Source organism: Phacochoerus africanus, chromosome 10 (assembly GCF_016906955.1).
Source record: "Phacochoerus africanus isolate WHEZ1 chromosome 10, ROS_Pafr_v1, whole genome shotgun sequence".
Classification (NCBI taxonomy): Eukaryota; Metazoa; Chordata; class Mammalia; order Artiodactyla; family Suidae; genus Phacochoerus; species Phacochoerus africanus.
In genome coordinates, this window is record NC_062553.1 from 99,125,015 (window position 1) to 99,144,025 (window position 19,011).

The 19,011-nt window shown below is 38.5% G+C and overlaps 1 protein-coding gene across 1 annotated transcript in view; it reads right to left on the minus strand.

Moving 5' to 3' along the window:
- FAT4 (FAT atypical cadherin 4) overlaps nt 1–19,011 on the minus strand; it is a 163,312-nt gene that overhangs the window by 33,917 nt on the left and 110,384 nt on the right. The window contains exons 7-9 of the mRNA XM_047798626.1: nt 17,348–17,528; nt 9,380–9,630; nt 3,043–7,392 (exon numbers count right to left, since the gene is read on the minus strand). Of these exons, the coding sequence (XP_047654582.1) occupies nt 3,043–7,392; nt 9,380–9,630; nt 17,348–17,528 (4,782 nt within the window). The remainder of the gene's footprint in view (nt 1–3,042; nt 7,393–9,379; nt 9,631–17,347; nt 17,529–19,011) is intronic.

The following is a 19,011-nucleotide window of genomic DNA, read 5'->3' on the forward strand; positions in this document are numbered from 1 at the left end:
CTTTAAAGATATCACAGACTCACCATAATATTCTCTAGCAAGTACAGATCAATGTGTGATGAGGTGTGACAAGCATATAAAGAGCAGAGGCTCTGGAGTAAAGCTTACAGTCAAAACTCAGCTCACTTTCTGTGCCATTTTGGAGGCCAGTCATCTAATCTCCAGTGCCTCTAAGATCCAGTTTCTGTGTTTTTAAATAGGAATAATAAAAATATTCACTTAATAGAGTTGTGAGAAGAACTAAATAAATAACTAAATGAATAATGATGTCTGTGATGCCAGAAGCTTTAAACAGTGGTTTTGTTTGTTTGTTTGTTTGTTTGTTTGTCTTTTTAGGGCCGCACCCATAGCATATGGAGTTTCCCAGGCTAGGGGTCAAATCGGAGCTACAGCTGCCCGCCTATGACACATCCACAGCAACACCAGATCCAAGCCTCATCTGTGACCTGTAACATAGCTCATGGCAATGCCAGATCTTAAACATACTGAGTGAGGCCAGGGATTGAACCTGCGTCGGCATGGATGCTAGTCAGATTCGTTTCCACTAAGCCATGACGGGAACTCTTTAAGCAATGTTTTAAATAGCCACTTGACACATGTTGTTAATGTTTCATGATAAAAGAACGGATTCCTAAAAGTTTCAACACCTACATTTAGAAAAGGATGCAGTGTGACTCTAAATAATATGAAACAAAAAGAGAGAAGTAATGTGAAAGGGCAAATTCTGTAGCCAGTCATGCTCTGAGTATTATTATTGTTATTATTACTATTATTTTGCTTTTTAGGGCCGCACCCACAGCATATGGAAGTTCCCAGGCTAGGGGTCCAATCGCAGCCACAGGTGCAGGCCTATACCACAGCATCGTGAGGGAGCTCTCTGAGCAACATTTATACTGAGATCAGCAGGTGGTGCCTTCTCTCATACTCACAGCACTTTCCTGTTCCCCATCTACTACCCAATGCATTCATATTTTATTCCTTCTAGGACAAAGTGTAAACTCACTCTAAGTGTGAATGAGTGTACTAAATTAGAACAAATAAATAATCTTTATTGTTGAATTCCCTGCAGATGAAATAATTTGGGGGGACCTGGGATGTGAGAGGGGTGGGAAAGAGAGAGGAAGATTTTCTAGAAGTCCTGAAATCATAACATATATGTACCCTTGTTATTTATGATCCTAAGGGTACACGTTTGGTGAGACTCACACTTATCTTGTGCCCCTGAGGCGTGTCTTTATAGAAATTGCACAACACACTTCTAACACTACCATTATACTAACACTACTACTGATGCTACTAATGAGCACTGGTACTTATTGAAAGTTGGACACTTTGCAAGGTATTTTATAAACATCATCTTTACTCATTACAGCACCTCTCAAAGGTACCTATAATTATTCCCATTTTAAAGTTGGGGGAGTTGAGGGTCAACAAGATTAGGTGACTTTCCGAAAGCTATAGCCAAATCAGTTTTTACCAAATCCCTTGATTCTATACACAGGCTGGTTGCCCCTTGTCTTCATTTATAGTTCAAAAACATTATTTTGTTAGAAGGCAAAACTTATGTGATCTGCTTTGACTTATTCAAACTTGCTTTATGTCATCATCAAGCAGTTCAGTTCTCCAAATGCGAAACTATATATACATGATGAGCATTATTTTAAAATATGATATCCAAATATATTTTCTTAAATTTTTCTTTTAAAATAGTATTCTGCAAAGAATCTACAAACTTAAAAAAGAAAGAAAAAAACTAACCCGGGAGTTCCTGCCATGGTGCAGCAGAAACAAATCCAACTAGGAATGTTGTGGGTTGTGGGTTCGATCCCTGGCCTCACTCAGTGGGTTAAAGATCTGGCATTGCCATGAGCTGTGATGTAGGTTGCAGGTGCGGCTCAAATCTGGCATTGCTGTGTTGGCCAGCAGCTGTAGCTCCAACTAGACCCCTAGCCTAGGAACCTCCATATGCTGCAGGTGTGGCCCTAAAAAGAAAAAAAAAATCTATCCCGGTTTCACCTATTTCACTGAACTTTAAATTGTGTTTATAAATAGTACAGAGCAACCCAATATAATATACATCTTCTAAAAATATATAGTGTGCCAATTGCAGCAGAGTAATTTTCTCTCCTCAAACTTATCAACAGCATACATTTTATATCCATTTGAAAGTTTACCAACCATCAATCAACTAATATGTAAGTGTTGGGTGGATAGATAGATAGATATAGAAAGATAATAGAGATAGAAATAGGTATATGTTTATATATGGACATGATGTCCTATTAGAATGCCAAAGACTAGTCAAACAAACTTGCTCTACGTGTTAAATTCCGATTCCAAAATGCCAAGGTAAATTGTGACTCAGTTTTGCTCTGGCTTACCTGAGAAATCAGGCTGTAATACTTTATAACCGACTAAAATAACTAGAAATAACAAGTCATTTTAATCTCCATTTAAATCATGACTCTTGCTGCATCTTCCTCACAGTGTGGGTCAAATGTCAATAATCACAGTGATAATTATAAAAATCATAAAAAATGATGACGATAACATGAAGGAATCACAACAATAATTGCTAACAGTTATTTAGGACATAAAATGGTTCAGGTCTTATGCTTTAAATAGACCATGTCCTTTAACTTTAGAGCACTGTTTTGAATATACGATGTTCTTTCTGATCTTGCACAAGACACTTAGCAGATGGACTAAGAGCTGAAACTCTGGAATGAACTGTATTAGCTCACATCCTGACTCTACCACAAATCAACTGGGTCACTTTAGAAAACTGACTCAACTTTTCTTTCCATCAGCTTCCTTGTCTACATAAACTGGAAAATTATGATCCCCCACCATAGGTGTCTTGTGAGAAACAGATAAAGTGCTTAGAACAGTATCTGGCTAAGAGTAACTGCTTAAAGCATTTGCTATATTTATGCCTATTCTTTATGGAAAATCATTTTAAAATAACAAAGTTCATGGATTTCTGTTATACTTGATATGGATAAAATCTTGGTAGGAAAAAAAAAGCAAACATTGTCATACCTGTGTATCCAGTCTTGCAAACACAGTTGAAGCCTCCTGGAAAGTTCTGGCAGATGGCACCGTTCTTGCAGGGACTAGGTAGGCACTCATTGATGTCTCTCTCACAGGCCCGGCCAGTAAAGCCATCTGGGCAGCTGCAGGAAAATCCTCCCACTAAATTGTGACAGGTCCCAGCATTATGGCAGGGGGATGGGAGGCACTCGTCTATGTCTATTTCACACCAGCTGCCCGCATAGCCTGGCAGACACTTGCAGAAGAAAGGCTGCAAAGGTTCGTTTGCCACGATGATGACTGGCAGGCTCTCATAGCTCTTTAATTCAGAGCTCACAGCCAGCCTCCTCACACAGCTCCCTCCGTTCTGACACGGGCCATGAGCACAGGAATCGTGGTCCACAGATTCCACCTTCACCCCACTCTGCCGGAGGAGGATCTCTTTGATGCTTTCAAAGAAGGTGGCTACACCACTGGGATTCACATACTGATTATGGTTGCGTTTCACAGCTGCCAAAAGAAACGTCCTATTGTTCCCCTCATAGGCACCATACAGTTGCACAGCAGTCCCCAGGCCAGTGAGCTGTGAACCTGCAATGCGTAAGAAATGAAGGTAGTGGTTGGTCAGGAAGTCCTTTACGGTTGGGACACTGAGACGCAGGAGGATGCTGTTGTCCACTGTTGCATTGGAAAATCCAGAGAAGAAAACTCGGATATTGCTCGTAACGGTGCCATGGACTCCGTCACTGCTAAGGACAGTCAGATCAAACGTGCCATCTGTGGACCTCGGCTGGGAATTCAAATCACAAGTGCCCCTTGGAATACTGAAGAGGCTTGTGACTCCTGAAGTTAGGGAGCAGTGGAAGGTGTCTAACACATCAGGATCCTGTGGCTTCACGGAGCCTAAAATCCCACCAGGAAACAAGTTGCCATAATAGTTAACAAAGATCTCCACCGTCCGAGACTGTGAAGGGTTGTCATTTTGGTCTATAACTGCAATGTGTACAGTTCCCGTGGAAGACATCTGAGGAACGCCAGAGTCCCTAGTGACCACAGACAGATAGAAGTCTGCAATCTGCTCTCTGTCAATCTCTCGAGTGGTGCTTAGAACTCCAGCTGTGTTCAGACTGAAGTAATTGGTGGCCGGACCAGTGCTCAGCAAGTAATAGGTAAAGGGGCCTTGATTTGGAGGGAGATCAGGATCAGTGGACTGAAGGGTCATCACCAGAGTTCCTGAGCGTTTGTTTTCCATAACTTCTCCTTCACTGATGGTCAGCATGGGCCCATTATCATTTATATCTTCCAGGGTGACTAATAAGGAAGCACTCCCTGTGGCTGAGGGGGTGCCCGAATCCACAGCCAAAACCGTGAGATTATAGATGGGTAGGGTTTCTCGATCTAATTCTGCAGTAACAGTGATCTGTCCTGTCTGGGGATTAATGGAAAAGGCACCATTTTCATTCCCTGATCCAATGAAGTAAGAAAACCTACTCCAGCTGGGCACAGAGTCTGAGTCGAAGGCACTGACAAAGGTCACGTGGGTTCCCGTGGGAACCCCTTCGCTGATCTGAACACTGTAGATGTTTAGACTAAAAACAGGTGGGTCGTTGGCATCAAGCACCGTGACATTTACAGTGACCTCATCTATGTCTGCACCCCTAATGCTGCCAAAATTCTTGGCCAATACCTTCAAAGATACCCTTTCTTCTTTTTCTCTATCAAGAAGTCCAGAAACATAAATTTGTCCAGTCTTCTTATTGATCTGGAAACCCTTCTTTCTACTGTTACCAAAAAGTAAATAATGCACCTCCCCATCAGTGCCCAAATCACGGTCACTGGCAAACACTTCTCCAACAATAGTACCTTTAGGAGCTGCTTCTGAGATTTCAAAATAGTAAAGTTTGGAAACAAAACGAGGCACATATTCATTTGTCCCTTTCAATTGTATATTAACAGTGGCAAAACTGCACCTTTCTTCATCAGGGACATTGAAAGCTTTCACAGTAAGGTGGTAGCTCTGCTTGGTTTCAAAATCCAAGAAGCCTTGAGTGGTGATGACTCCTGTGTTGGGGTCAATGACAAAAAGGTCACTGTCAGATGACTGTACAGTATATGCGATCACAGCATTGGTTCCAGAGTCCGCATCTGTTGCATTTAGGTGGATAACTGTTGTCCCACTCGGGGCATTTTCTAAAACAGTGGGGAAATATTCATCGGGGAGGAATACTGGAGAATTGTCATTCACATCAATTACATTGACAGTGACGCTGCAGTAACCAGTTCTGGCAACCCATCCTCCATCTGTAGCACTGATAGTCATTTCATGTTTCTGGCATAGCTCATAGTCAAGAGCTTTGGCTAGTGTTAATATACCTGTGGAGGAATTGATGGCAAAGATGCCGTCTTCATTTCCTGAGGAAATACTGTACCTAACTAAGCCATTCATAGCTGTGTCTCTATCTCTTGCAGAAACAGTTCTGACAATGGCCCCAATGCTATGGCTTTCAGGAATGGTTGCACTCATGTGGCTTTGAGAGAATTCCGGGGTGTGGTAGTTCTCTTCAGTGACAATTATTTGAACGGTTGCTTGGGATGAAAGTGGAGGGTTTCCTTTATCCTTGGCAGTGACAGTGATCAAAAAGTTTTGATTTAAGTCAGATATCAGGGAAGATGCTACTGAAATCCACCCTGTGTTATTGTCTAACTTAAATTTTCCCAAATGATTTTCATTCAAAATGAAATACTCCACCTCAGAATTCAGTCCAAAATCCTTGTCATCGACTGCAGTAACTTTGATTAACTTTGTGCCAACTTTCACGTTTTTGGTGACTGGAGTAAAATATCTAGTTTGAAGAAACTGCGGTGCGTTGTCATTACTGTCCACTGTGTTGATGGTAACCGTTGTCTCACTAAGTAATGAAGGATTGCCTCGGTCTGAAGACGTCACTATAAAACTATGTCTGTTGATGTTCACGTTACTGAAGCCACTGACATTTTGGTATTTTAAGACCTGTTTATTGAAAATCTCTCCTGTGGTGGCATTAATCCTGAAGTATTCTGATTGAGATTTTATAAAATAAAACACTTGTCCATTTGATCCCTCATCAGGATCTGTGGCAGACACTTGAGTCACTCTGGAGCCGATTTCAGGAAGTTCAGGGCAGTCTAAATAATAGGAGGGTCTGCTGAATCTTGGAGCGTTGTCGTTGATGTCTGTCACAAATATGGTGACATCTGTACTTACAGTCCACCCAGAATCGTGTGCAGAAACTCGGATTCTGTAACGGTCTGTATCTTCTCTGTTTAAAGGTCTACTAATTACAATATCACCAGTGCTGGGATTAATTATAAATGGAAGACTTGTGTCCATTATAGAATATCTACTAATTGCATTTACACCAATGTCTTCATCAGACGTTGTGACACGTGTAACTGTGTATCCTAAAGGGGAATTTTCAGGCACGTGGGCACTGAATATTTGTGAAAATCTAGGGGCATTATCATTTTCATCTAAAATGTTAATGATGACTTTTACTGAGGCACTCTGGGAAGGGGAGCCTTTGTCTGAGGACTTTATGGTAAGCACATACTGAGCTGTTTTTTCCCTGTCTAAAGGTCGAATGCTTCTGATTTCACCAGTGGCATGGTTGATGCTGAAACTATGTTCTCTGTTGCCATTAACAATTTCATAATCTAACTGTCCGTTGGGTCCACTGTCCTTGTCCACTGCAGAAACAGTAAGTATTTTTCGAGGAGAAAGGTTTTCCAATATTTCAGATACAAATGGATCTTCCTTAAAAACTGGGGAATTATCATTGACATCTAATACGGTTATATCCAGTTTCTCATAAGCAGAGAAAGGAGGGAAACCTCCATCTCTGGCTTCTATCCATACAACATATTTTTGTATCTTTTCAAAATCCAGAGCCTGACTAATGGACACCTGTCCTGTTAACTGATCAATCTGGAATGTGTTGCCAAGATTCCCACTGGCAATATAATAGGACAAAGGTTCTCCTCTCAAGGAGGAGCCTGTTATGGTAGTGACAAGAGTGCCTACTGGCTGGTTTTCAGGAAACATGAAAGTTTGTTCTTTGGCTCTGACTTTAGGGAAATCTGCTTTGTTCACAAATCGAACAGTCACTGTTGTCGAATCTGTCTTTGGAAATGGACCACTGTCTTTCACGTGTACAGAAAACGTCACTTCTGAAGCTCCATTCAGTGGTCCGGCTGCCATAATAGCTCCTCTCAGTGGGTCAATGTGAAATTTTTCAGAGTTTCTACCCGAAAGAGAATAATGCAGTTCAGAATTGGGTCCAACATCAGCATCTGTGACTGTAACCGCAAAGACGAAGGAACCTATAAAAGAGGGAGTGTGCAGTTATAATCTCATGGAACCCTAATAAAACATTTGGAAGTAAGTTAAAATGTGATATTAAAACTATATATAAAACACTCTATTGCTACCTGATAGAACTTTATTTTCTCATGATTACTTGTGGAGAACAATATTTCCTATATTGTCTCTGAAGTTCCCAAGTCAAATCTACTTAACAATAGTCTTCAGGGACTGACCTGCCATTATCTACCTAAAACTCATACAGTCTACTGAATTTAATATTTTTCAGTATGCCTTTGAGAGAAGCACAGAGAAGAGCAATTGCTAATCATCCCGAATTATAGCTCCTAGGAGAAAAATCTGTACATAACGTAACTTCCAACAAACACATTACCGTGTGAGTTCTGCTAAGAACTATGCTTCTGCCCAATGGGGAAAAAAAGATAAGTTCTCTATTATGTTTTAAAATATTGTTGATTACCTTTTATCTGATTATGTCAACAAAAATAATATAGTTAAAATTATTGTTGATTCCTTATAACCACAGTTTTATAGCAAAACTTTTATCTGTAAACTATTATATGGAGATAAAGTCCATGTAGGTGTGTGTATGTGTGTGTGTGTGTATTAGAACAATTTATAAAGTACATACACAAATTTCTATCTATCTATAAAGAAGTAAGAAATAAGAACTGAGGAAGAATGGACTCAATTTGGATTCCAAAAGTTAGTGCTTGGGATGAGGGCCAATAGAACAGATTGTAGAGGCGATATGCCGAAAAGCTGCCATAAGGACATGTTTTTGATATACGTATTCAGAAACCTTTCTGAAACCTGCACTCCTACCCCTACAGAAGAACTGGGGATACAAGTGAAAAGTCTTTCATTTTAATAAAGGGCCACTGATTCTGATTAATTATGGTATATCTCATGAGGAAAAAATGCTTAGGCTCTATTCCCTTTGTGTAGGAGATACTCTATTGCATCCCTACATATTGGGTGTAATTAGAATCATGCCTGCCAGCATCATTTCAGCTGAAGACCTTAATCAGGGATTTGTGACTTTGATATTGACATTTTCTTCTGATAGAAAGTTGGCACAAAAATTTATGGATTTTATACTTTCAATCGGTATCAGTTAGACCTTCTTAAGTGAAGAGAAGATCAAAAAGATCACTAGAGGGGAAATCCTGGATCCATTTTTTTTCCTAATTAAAAAATACATTAAAGCAAGGACAATTAAATTAATTATGGCCTTTGTATATTTTCCTGTTTGAAAATACATTTCAAAAATTACCAATAGTAGATGATCTGTGCAGGTTTTAAGACACCAGGCCATTCTTTGTGAACAAGCAAATGAAACCAAACCAATTTAAAAGAGATGCAGAAAAATAAATACATATTGTCGATAGGAATGAAAGTGGTTCACTAACAGCTCTGTATACTTACTAGCAAAAGAAAAAACTTCGCCCAGAGAAACTAGAATAAAATAATATTTATAGTAATAGAATTATTCCTTCATTAAACATTTTGAAATCTCGTCTATAAAGCACAGAATAAAATATTTATTTTCCACCAATGAATATAGTTGGATGCCTAGTACCTCTCAGATAATGTTTTAGGTTCTAGGCATGGCACGAAGAAGAGATAATGTCCTTCCTATTGGGAAACACACAACTTACATCTCAGGACAGAAGCCTCCTTGACTGCAAAGTGAAATATATTTTAATAATAATAAAATCTTTTATTTTTCAGGCAAAATTAAGAAATAGCACTAGGAAAGATGTGGCAATTATAAAATCGTAAATATAATTAGTCTGGGAAGAAAGAATTAATTTAAAAGGTTCAGTGTTCCTTCCATTTCTTTAGGCAAGGTTTCAATTTTAGGCTTTCTCAAACTGAGGCTATATCAGAAATATATGTGTAAAAACAACAAAAATGCAGTTATAGGAGATGTCCAATGCATAGTTTTTCTTCATCTAGGAGACCTCAGAGCTGGCTTGTTACCTGGAGGCGTAGGAGATGGGATGTGGGTGACATATGGGTGATGTTGAAATCTTGGTGGGTTGTCATTGACATCAGTCACAGTGACAAGCACGCTGGTGGAACTGGAAAGAGGCTCTGGCGAACCTGCATCACTGGCGACAACTACTAAAGTATAATTCTCTTTTGTCTCCCTGTCTAGCAATGCACTGGTGATGATCTGTCCTGTGGATGGGTTGATGGTGAACTGGGAATTTCCACCAATGATCCTATAACTAAAACAGAGAGCAGACATGGGCATGTTTCTTTCAGTTTTAATGCTGAAACATCAATTATTATAATTTAAAAACTGAGTCAGAAATGTCAAGAAAAACATTACAGGTAAGTTCACACAACAATTAGACAATATGGCTCTTTCATTTTTTTATGTGAACATCACATTAACCATCATGGGAGATGTCCTATGACTCAAGAAGGTCTTCCCAAGGTTTGTGGGCTTCTTAAATTATGCAAGTCCCCAGAATATACCCAGAAGACTGTTGTTTTTTAAAGCAACAACCTGAAAGCATAATTCATGGATTTGCTCTAATATTGTGGTTAGTGGCCAGGATGGCAAATGAACATTTGTTAAATGAACCTGAAAATTATTTTTCTGCTTTGCACCATAATATACCAGAAAAGATCAGTTGAAGATCTTAAAGACCAAACAGTATATTTTGACACACGTTGACTATCCAGAACAACTTGAGAACTGATTATTTATAGAGACATTCCTAGTTACTCATTCTCTCATTTGTCATTCCTCATATGGCTATGCTGCTCTGCATTCTTGTTGTAAGGAGAAGTATGACATCTTCATGGATTTTCTGACACTAACCAGATTGGTTAGCGGGAAGGAGTTTCCACTGGGAATAGCTCCTCTCTTCTTTCTGAATAAAAAAAAAAGTTATCTGTATGTATTCCTGAGACATCAGCTAGGAAAGAAGTAGCTAAGCTTAAAGGTTTGGAGATTGGCTGTGGTCCATAACTTTTAAAGTTGGAGGGTAGTAAGGAAATGGATGTCTTTAAAAGTTTTCTCCATTATGCCAACAAAGAAGTGCCCCTGATGGAAATAACTAAGGTTTCTATAGTTTGGTTGGTGTCCATAAAAACATAGCAACAGCAAGTGTCTAATAGAAACAGCAGGACAAAACTTTACATTGCCGCCAGTAGAGGGTACATTCCTCCTATTAAGTTCATAGTTTAAAACAAACATTTCAGCATCTTCATCCTTTTTTAGATAAAGAATGAACTGTTGGGGAGATATCTTTTTAAAAAATAGAGGTTCTATAAAATGAGAGCAAAACAGAAAAAGAATAGAGAGGGGTTGGTGGAGAAATGATTTCAATATTGATTAAGTATTTGTTATCACTCAAATTTAAACACTTTTTAAACACTTTTTGGCACACCCACATGCCAGGATCAGAAGTGAGTGAGAACAGCACCAATTATATTTCCTGAACCAGAGGTGACTCTTCATAAAGTCTAATTACTACCCTTACACAGTAGAAGAGATTTATTCCCTTTATCAAAATAAAAATATCAGAGGTTTGTAAATGATTTCTTAAAATTAGAATTTTAGGATTATGAGAATTATGCGATTTTATTTCGGGAAACTTTGTTTCTATTAGTGAGTGTAGAAATTACCAAGTAACTTGTCCTGTGGGGTGGAGAACTGCTTCATAGTGTCACAAACTTACAGCTTTATGACAGCAAAGGTTGAGGTTCAATCAAATATATGTTCCCTTACGCATTCCCAAATAAAAATAAGATGGTGCAAAATGCATGCAGATTTGATTTGAATTTTGTGTGTGTGCGTGTGTGAGAAGACAGTGGTATAGTAGAAAGAGCAATGTGTTGAAAGCCAAATGATATGAGTTCTGGCCCAGGTTGAACTAAGTAATCTATAGAGGAATCCTGTACTGTAAATCCTTCTTCTTCATTTTATGCTATTGTACATAATGATTGTCTGCTTAAAAATAGGCAATATGTTTACTACATTTAAATTTAAAGAATTGCCATGTTAATATGTGTTTAATTTTTTCTAGACATTACTTGTTTCTAAAATGTTGCAAGTGTCTATTTTAAATATGAGGTATTTGGAGTTCCTGTCGTAGCTCAGCAGTTAGTGAAGCCAGTTAGCATCCATGAGAACGCGGGTTCGATCCCGGGCCTCGCTCACTAACCTTGCTCAGTCTGTTAAGGATCTGATGTTGCTGTGAGCCGTGGTGTAGGTCACAAACGTGGCTTGGATCCAGCGTTGCTGTGGCTGTGGCTGGCAGTTTCAGCTCTGATTTGACCCCTGGCCTGGGAACCTCCATATGCCTCAGGTGTAGCCCTAAAAAAACTAACTAAATAAATAAATAAGAGGTATTCTTTAATATCTCACAATATGTATAATACAGTTTCAAGCAAATTTATACTTGTAAGTTAAAAAGAGAAAGTAAAAGAGACGTAAGTGATAATATAAATGAATAATCTATCACGATCATATGCCCAGGTTTTCCCCACTTCTTCTATTTGAGTCTTGATTGCTCTCCTGCTTCTCTGGTCCATGTAAATTTCTTTTAAGGTTACGAATTTTGTCAGTCTGGCACTATCTTCTTAACATCTAAACACCTATGCTTCCTTTACAACTCTTATTGTGGTTTTGGTGCATATCAAGCAGACTGGAGGCCTTTCATACATGCCCTCATTTTAGCCTCAGAACAATCCTAAAAGTTTGGTTTTGCACTAGACTTCTTACAGATGTGGAATATGAGCCTCAGGGAGACTAATATAGTTGCACAAGAAAGCATACAATCTATAAATGGCAGATCTAGACTTTAAACTTTTGTCTTTCTGACTTCAACATGCCTTTTTTCCATTATCCTACATTGTAAGGAAGGCAGACTCAGCCTTGGGGTAGGTGGGCAAGACCAGGAATGCTGTATCTCTGCTTGCTGAGGCCAAAAGGGACTCTTGCTCAGGGTGTCGGTGTAGAACTGGTTACAATGATTCAGTTCAACGCAAATCAACAAATATATTAACTTATTTTCTGATTCAAGAATAAGAAATTACTGTTTCAAATTCCTGGGATAAACAGGTCGTTATCTAAAATCTAAGTCAATTGTTGTTGTATTTGTAAAACTGAAATATTCCCATTTGATTTTTTGAAAATTTTTTGCTGCTTCCTGAGATTTACCAGGATCGTAAGGTACTGTCCTCTGGGCTGTTAGAATACGGTGATTTGGTAATAGTTTGGAAATGCACTTTGTTTCACAGTTCCCTTGGGCATGAATTTTGACCTCACTCAAGTACTTAAATGGATAAAATTTCTTAACATTTCTGTCTTCTCTACCTATAAAGTGTTGATCATAGGTGTATTTCTTGCACTTGGTAGTTTTGAACATCAAATGAAGTTTCTTATGAAAAGCATTTGGCATTGTAATTAGCATGTGACAAGAATTCTAAGTTTAGGTTTATACACATAACAGTATATATATATATACGGACATAATTATAATAACCTATTATATATAATCTATTATAATCCTTCTATATATTTAGTTAAATGGATGAACTACTGGATAGAAACATGGATAAGTAGGTAAAATTTTCTGTCCTCAAGCTTATATTCTAGATGGATGAAAGATATATGAAAAAGTAAATACAAAACCAGGCAGTATGTTTAAATGACATGAAATTGCTCAGAAGCATTGTTTTAGGAAACCTGAAGACAAAGAAACCCTTTTGACTAGAATGATTAAAAGCCTTCCTTGGAGAAGAGTAAATTTAGGCTTCTAAAGGGGCTACCCATCTTACAATAATATCGAAAAGGGAGAGTGAAGGTGTTCCAGGCTAGTAGTCAGCAATTTTCTTTTTTCTGCTGGTAAATAGTAAATATTTTCAGCTCTTTAGGCCACTGAAAGTCTCTTGCAACACTCAACTTGCCATTGTAATGCAAAAGCAGCCCTAGACAATACCTACATGAATAGGTGTGGCTATGTTCCAACACCCTTTATTTACAAAAGTGGGCACTGGGCTGAATTTGGTCTGCAGGCTGCTGAACCCTAGTCTAGGATACAGAAGGACATGAACAAAGCTATAATGCTCAGGAAAGCACAAATCTTCTTCCCAAGAGCAGAAAGTAATCCAGTGAAGCTGAAAGTTTGGCTATATGTTAAAGATTTGTGCAGAATAAGCTTGGAAAGATGCTGGCCCCATTTATGGAGTGGCTGGAATATGCAGACTGGGCACTATGCCCATAAGCAACCTGGGAATTGAAAGATTTTGAGGAGGGGGTATCGTTAAAGCTGAGCCATTTAGCAAGCTGGTTCATGTTACTGTCACTGCCCTTTCATTCACTGACTCAGGCTTAGCTTTATCCAAATTACTTCCCACAACACTAAGAGAATGTAAACTAATCATGTTATTGCCCACCTTAAAACATTTCCGTTGTTTTTACCAGTAGATGCAGAAAGAAATGTGAAATTTTCTCCTTTGGTATACCAGGCCCATTCCTCATCCACACCAGCCATGTTGAATAGCTTTGTTTTTCTGATGCTACATATTTGCATAGCTTTGACTTTGCACCTGTTACTGCCTTTGCCTGGAATGCATTTCATCTCTTATTGTCCATAAACTACGCTGCCTTTCCAAAAACCATCAGTTACTTGAAGCTTCTACCGATTTCCTCAGGAATCACTGACTACGTTGTTCTTTCCACGCATTTTTGTGTTTAAACTGTACTTGTCACAAAGTACTATCATTATAATATTGTGAAGTTACCTTCTATTAAAGTGTTATTGTTAAAGTGTTCTCCTTCTAAGAACTAGAGAGACTAGTAGTATATCAGTTGGAAAGTTTAGAAACCAGAGTCAGGGAAGTAAGTTAATTTTTATTATAATAGTCCAGGCATGATGTAATTATGGACTGAACTAGGATCTTGGCAGGAAGAATGCACAGTAAAGAATGAATGCCAGAGGCATTAAGAAAGACGAAACATGAGAACTTGTCCACTGAATGAGTAAAGGGGGAGAGGATGACCGTTAGCCATCAAGATAGGAGGATGAAGAAAAAGAGGTAATATTATTAAAAAAGAGCAGAATGCCAAGATGAGAAACAGAAAAGGTTAGGAGTTTCTAATATGTTGTGCTTATGATTCCAACAGAACCTCTAGGTAGAAGTGTCTCCTAGAGAATGATAAAAAAGAGTGGGAATCTCTGGGATGCAGTCAGAGTTGATAGTACAGATTTAGAGGTTTTCTGCATGGTTTTCTGGGTATGTTTTCTGCATGGCTGCAGCCATGGAAATGGATGATTCTCTAAAGATTCTCTTCTCTCCCTCTCCTTTCTCTCTCTCTCTCTCTCTTTCTCTCTCACTCACTCTCACACACACACAGACACACACACACACACACATACACACACACACACAAATAAAGACGGGAAAGAAAGGACTGAGAAAAAAGTACTTGGGGAATGTCCAGATCACTTTGAAGAGGGGAAAAGAGGAGATACAGAAGGACAATTAGGTGTGGTCAGAGATGCAGGATGAGAAGTAAGAAATATCCTTACACAGGCATCCTAATTGATAGCTCTGTGTGAATAGTCTTAAACTGGATTCCAATAAGAACTCCTGGTTTCTTCCAAACCTGTTTCTTCTCCAATCCTACCTACTTCAGTAAAGGACACCACCATCTGCCCAGGTGATTGGCAGTAGTTAGTGATTGATTTCTCTTTCTTTTATTCTAACTTATAATCTCAAATGAGTGCTCTAAATCTATTGACCCTATTTTCAATTTCTCTACCCTAGTACCGGGTCACTCTATGTTTTGTTTGAGTCACTATGTTAATAGGTACCTAAATGATCTCACTGGTTTCTTTCTCTAGAGCCTCTCTCTATAGTCCTGCCTCCACTAATCCAATCCAAATATAGATCAGTTAATGTTGCTCCCTGTTTGAAATACACCAAAAGTTTTTATCTAAAAATGTATTTTCAAATTACAATTCTTCAAGTTCTGTAGTGCTGAGCGTTAAGGATCTGGCATTGTCACTGTAACAGCTTGGGTCACTGCTGTGGTGGAGGTTTGTTCCCTGGCCTGGATGAAGCCAAAAAAAAAAAAAAATTCCAATTTTGTGTTTTTGAGGGTTTTTTTTTTTTGCTTTTTAGGGCCACACCTGCAGCATATGGAGGATCCCAAGCTACAAGTCGAATTGGAGCTGTAGCTGCCAGCCACAGCCACAGCCACACAAGATCCAAACCGCATCTGTGACCTACACCACAGCTCATAGCAATGCCAAATCCTTAACCAACAGGGATGGAATCGGCGTCCTCATGGATACCAATCGCGTTTGTTACCACTGAGCCACACTGGGGACTCCAGAAATTCCAATTCTTTACCATGACCTAAAACCTTTATGTAGCCTGCATGATCTGGCCCCTGCCTACCTCCCTGACTTCCTTCTCACTCTGGTCCAGACACACAAAGCTTCCTAGCCAAAAACAGCCAGCCTACATCTATTCCACAGCCCATTCCTTCCAGCCTAAAGGTCACCTCTTTAGAGAGGCCATCCACAACATTCATCTAAAAATCCCTTGTCATTCTCTATTGTTTAATCCTGTTTTGTTTTGAAGGCTGTCATCATGATATAAAGCAAACTTATTTAGCTTGTATTTGTTTATCCACCTCAAAAGGAATGTAGGCTCAGTGAAAGTAGAAACTTTGTCTTATTCATCACTATTATTTATTTAGCAACTGAATGAGTATTGAAAAATAGCTTGAGGCCTTCTACCCAACCCAGTCATTTCTGCCAGCAGAAGAGACAAATTAATGCCAGACCCCAAAATGACTTTTTAAATAGGAAATTAGTAACAAATGAAATAAATCATTAGCCAAATTATCACTATATCAATATGCCTAGGCTACTCTTGATTGATAATTCCTCTAAAATCTTAAATCCTTTCTTCTGATCCATTACTTTTATAGGCATCTAACCCACTTAAAGTTACCTAACATCAGTCTATAGAGGATGGGGTAATGTAAGAAAACAAAATATATGTCTTTGAGACATTTTTCTGGAAAATTTGGAAATCTTCCTTTCTTTAAGTTTAGAATGGTTATAGAAGAAGGGGACATATCGAGAGCAACCAAACGTTACAACCCAATTGCTTTCACATTCTCTCTGAAAAAGGTGCCAAAATGTTATCTCTTATTTTAAAAAAGGATTTAAGTAGAGCAAAATAAACTTTTTAAACGTAGATAATACAAACATTCTTGCTGGGGCTATTGTGGTTTAAAAAAGTCAAAACTCTTGACATTCTTTCCATTAAGATACAATGTACATTTCTCCTCTCAGGGACTCTGGGCTGGCCATGGCTGCTTTGAAAAATAAAGTATTATGGAAGTGATGCTAGGCCACTTCAAGGCCTGGCTCTTAAGAGCATTAACAGCTTTCACCTGAGGTCTTTGGAAACCAGTTTATTCTACCATATAAGAAGTCCAACTAGCTTGCTGAAGAACCACACTGAGAAACCCTGAGGCCACAAGATTAGACAGGGGGCCCAATGGAGCCTAATCTTCCGGTCATCCCTGTCATGGCACCAAGCATGTGAGTGAGGTCACCTTGGACCCTCAGGACCACATTGCTACCAGTTAGATACCACTAAGTGACACCAGTTAACCACATGAAGCAGAAGAATCTCCCACTGACCCGTGCCCTAATTCCTGAACCACAAAATAATGAGATACAATAAAAATATAAATAAGATTAGTAAATAAGGTAATCCTTATTGATTCTATAAATAGAATCATCATCCTCATTTTAGGCAAAGTTGTTTTTTTAGCAATAGATAATCATAATAGGACTACATGTTAATATTACAGAATTTATAGCAAAATAAAGCTTTATATGCACAGACTAATGCTTAATGAGAAAAATAATAAAAATTGGCAAAGGTAAATGCACTGACCTGATAACTGCATTTATTGAAGCATCAGCATCCGAAGCATTTACCATTAAAACATCTGTTCCAGTTGGTGCATCTTCAGGAATTGTTGTGAAATACATTTTACTGGCAAAAGTGGGGATGTTGTCATTGATGTCATCTACTATGACATTGATTGTTCCAGTTCCAGTCAGGGCAGGGGATCCTAGAAGGAAAAGAAAATCAAGTCTTAATGTTCATAAATGACAAAAATTATAGCAAACAATTTGCTGTAGACAGAACTACTGAAGAGAACTTTGAAAATATCCCCAAGTAAAATTTGAGAACATATAATCAAGTGATTGAGTGTTTTTCAGTTGTGTTACAATAAAAAGGTTTTTATTTAGGAACTAGTATTTCAATTGTTTCCTAGTGATGCTACACAAAAAGAGTAAGCAAAGCTCTTATTCTATTTTAGAGGGGCTGACTTGGCAATATAGAACACAACAATATCATTTAAATACCACAAAAGAAGCACCACTGATTTCTCTGAAATTACAGTAAAATAGCTCAAGCCAGATTTGGAGAATACCCCTGGGCCTGGAATAGCTGGCAGCTGACAAGGCAGAGTTAAAAACTGTATTTCTAGAGTGACCATCAATGCTCTTATCAAAAAAATTCAACTGGATTGCTAAGGTCTTTAAATTCTCCTTTGAGTCCTCACTGATATTTGTAGAGGGAAAAAAAAAAGCTTCAAGTTAACATTAAAACTCTAATCTTCTGCTTGCTGGTAATAGCATTCTATCAAGGAGCTGAATCAAAATCCTTTTTGTTGCATTAATATTTAAGATAAATGTGAAACAATTCATTTTTATTGCTTGCTCCAGTTCGGTTATCAGCATATCTTGAAAATCCAGCATGTAACAAAACCTTGGAGTACACTGTCTGTACTACACAAAGTTGGCAGACTCTGAGTTCCCGTCGTGGCTCAGTGGTTAACAAATCCGACTAAGAACCATGGGGTTGCGGGTTCAATCCCTGGCCTTGCTCAGTGGGTTAAGGATCCGGTGTTACTGGGAGTTGTGGTGTAGGTTTCAGATGCTGTTCAGATCCCGCGTTGCTATGGCTCTGGCATAGGCCGGTGACTACAGCTCTGATTCGACCCCTAGCCTGGGAACCTCCATATGCCGTGGGAGCGGCCCAAGAAATGGCACAAAGACAAAAAAAAAAAAAAAAAAGACAAAGTTGGCAGACTCTTGTGGGGAGGGTCAGATGCTATATTTGGTTAGACTCTGTGGGTTGTCCCACAAGCCAGTGGCCAATTATCTGCCTTTAGTTATGTTTTCAAAATCATTTTTCAAATTTTAATTGCTCTAAATAGAAATAAGGAAGTTTTGTTTAACTGGATTTATCTAAAATAAAATAAAGTTCTAGATACTCTGTCTTTCTAAGATATTACTTTTTCTCCCATAAAAGTATTTCTTATTACATGAAGTTGAAATTCTACTTATTTCTAGTACTCAAAATGTTGTAAATAAAGCCAAACATTCATTCACTCATTCGTTTCTCTGTAAAATGTTATGGAGTGTCTCTTAACTGTCACAGAATGGTGTTGAGATTCACAACCCTTCCAATATTATTTTTTTAATAATCTTCTGATTTTCTATTATTTCCTTCTTACTATGTAAACTATTTCCTATGTTCTTAGA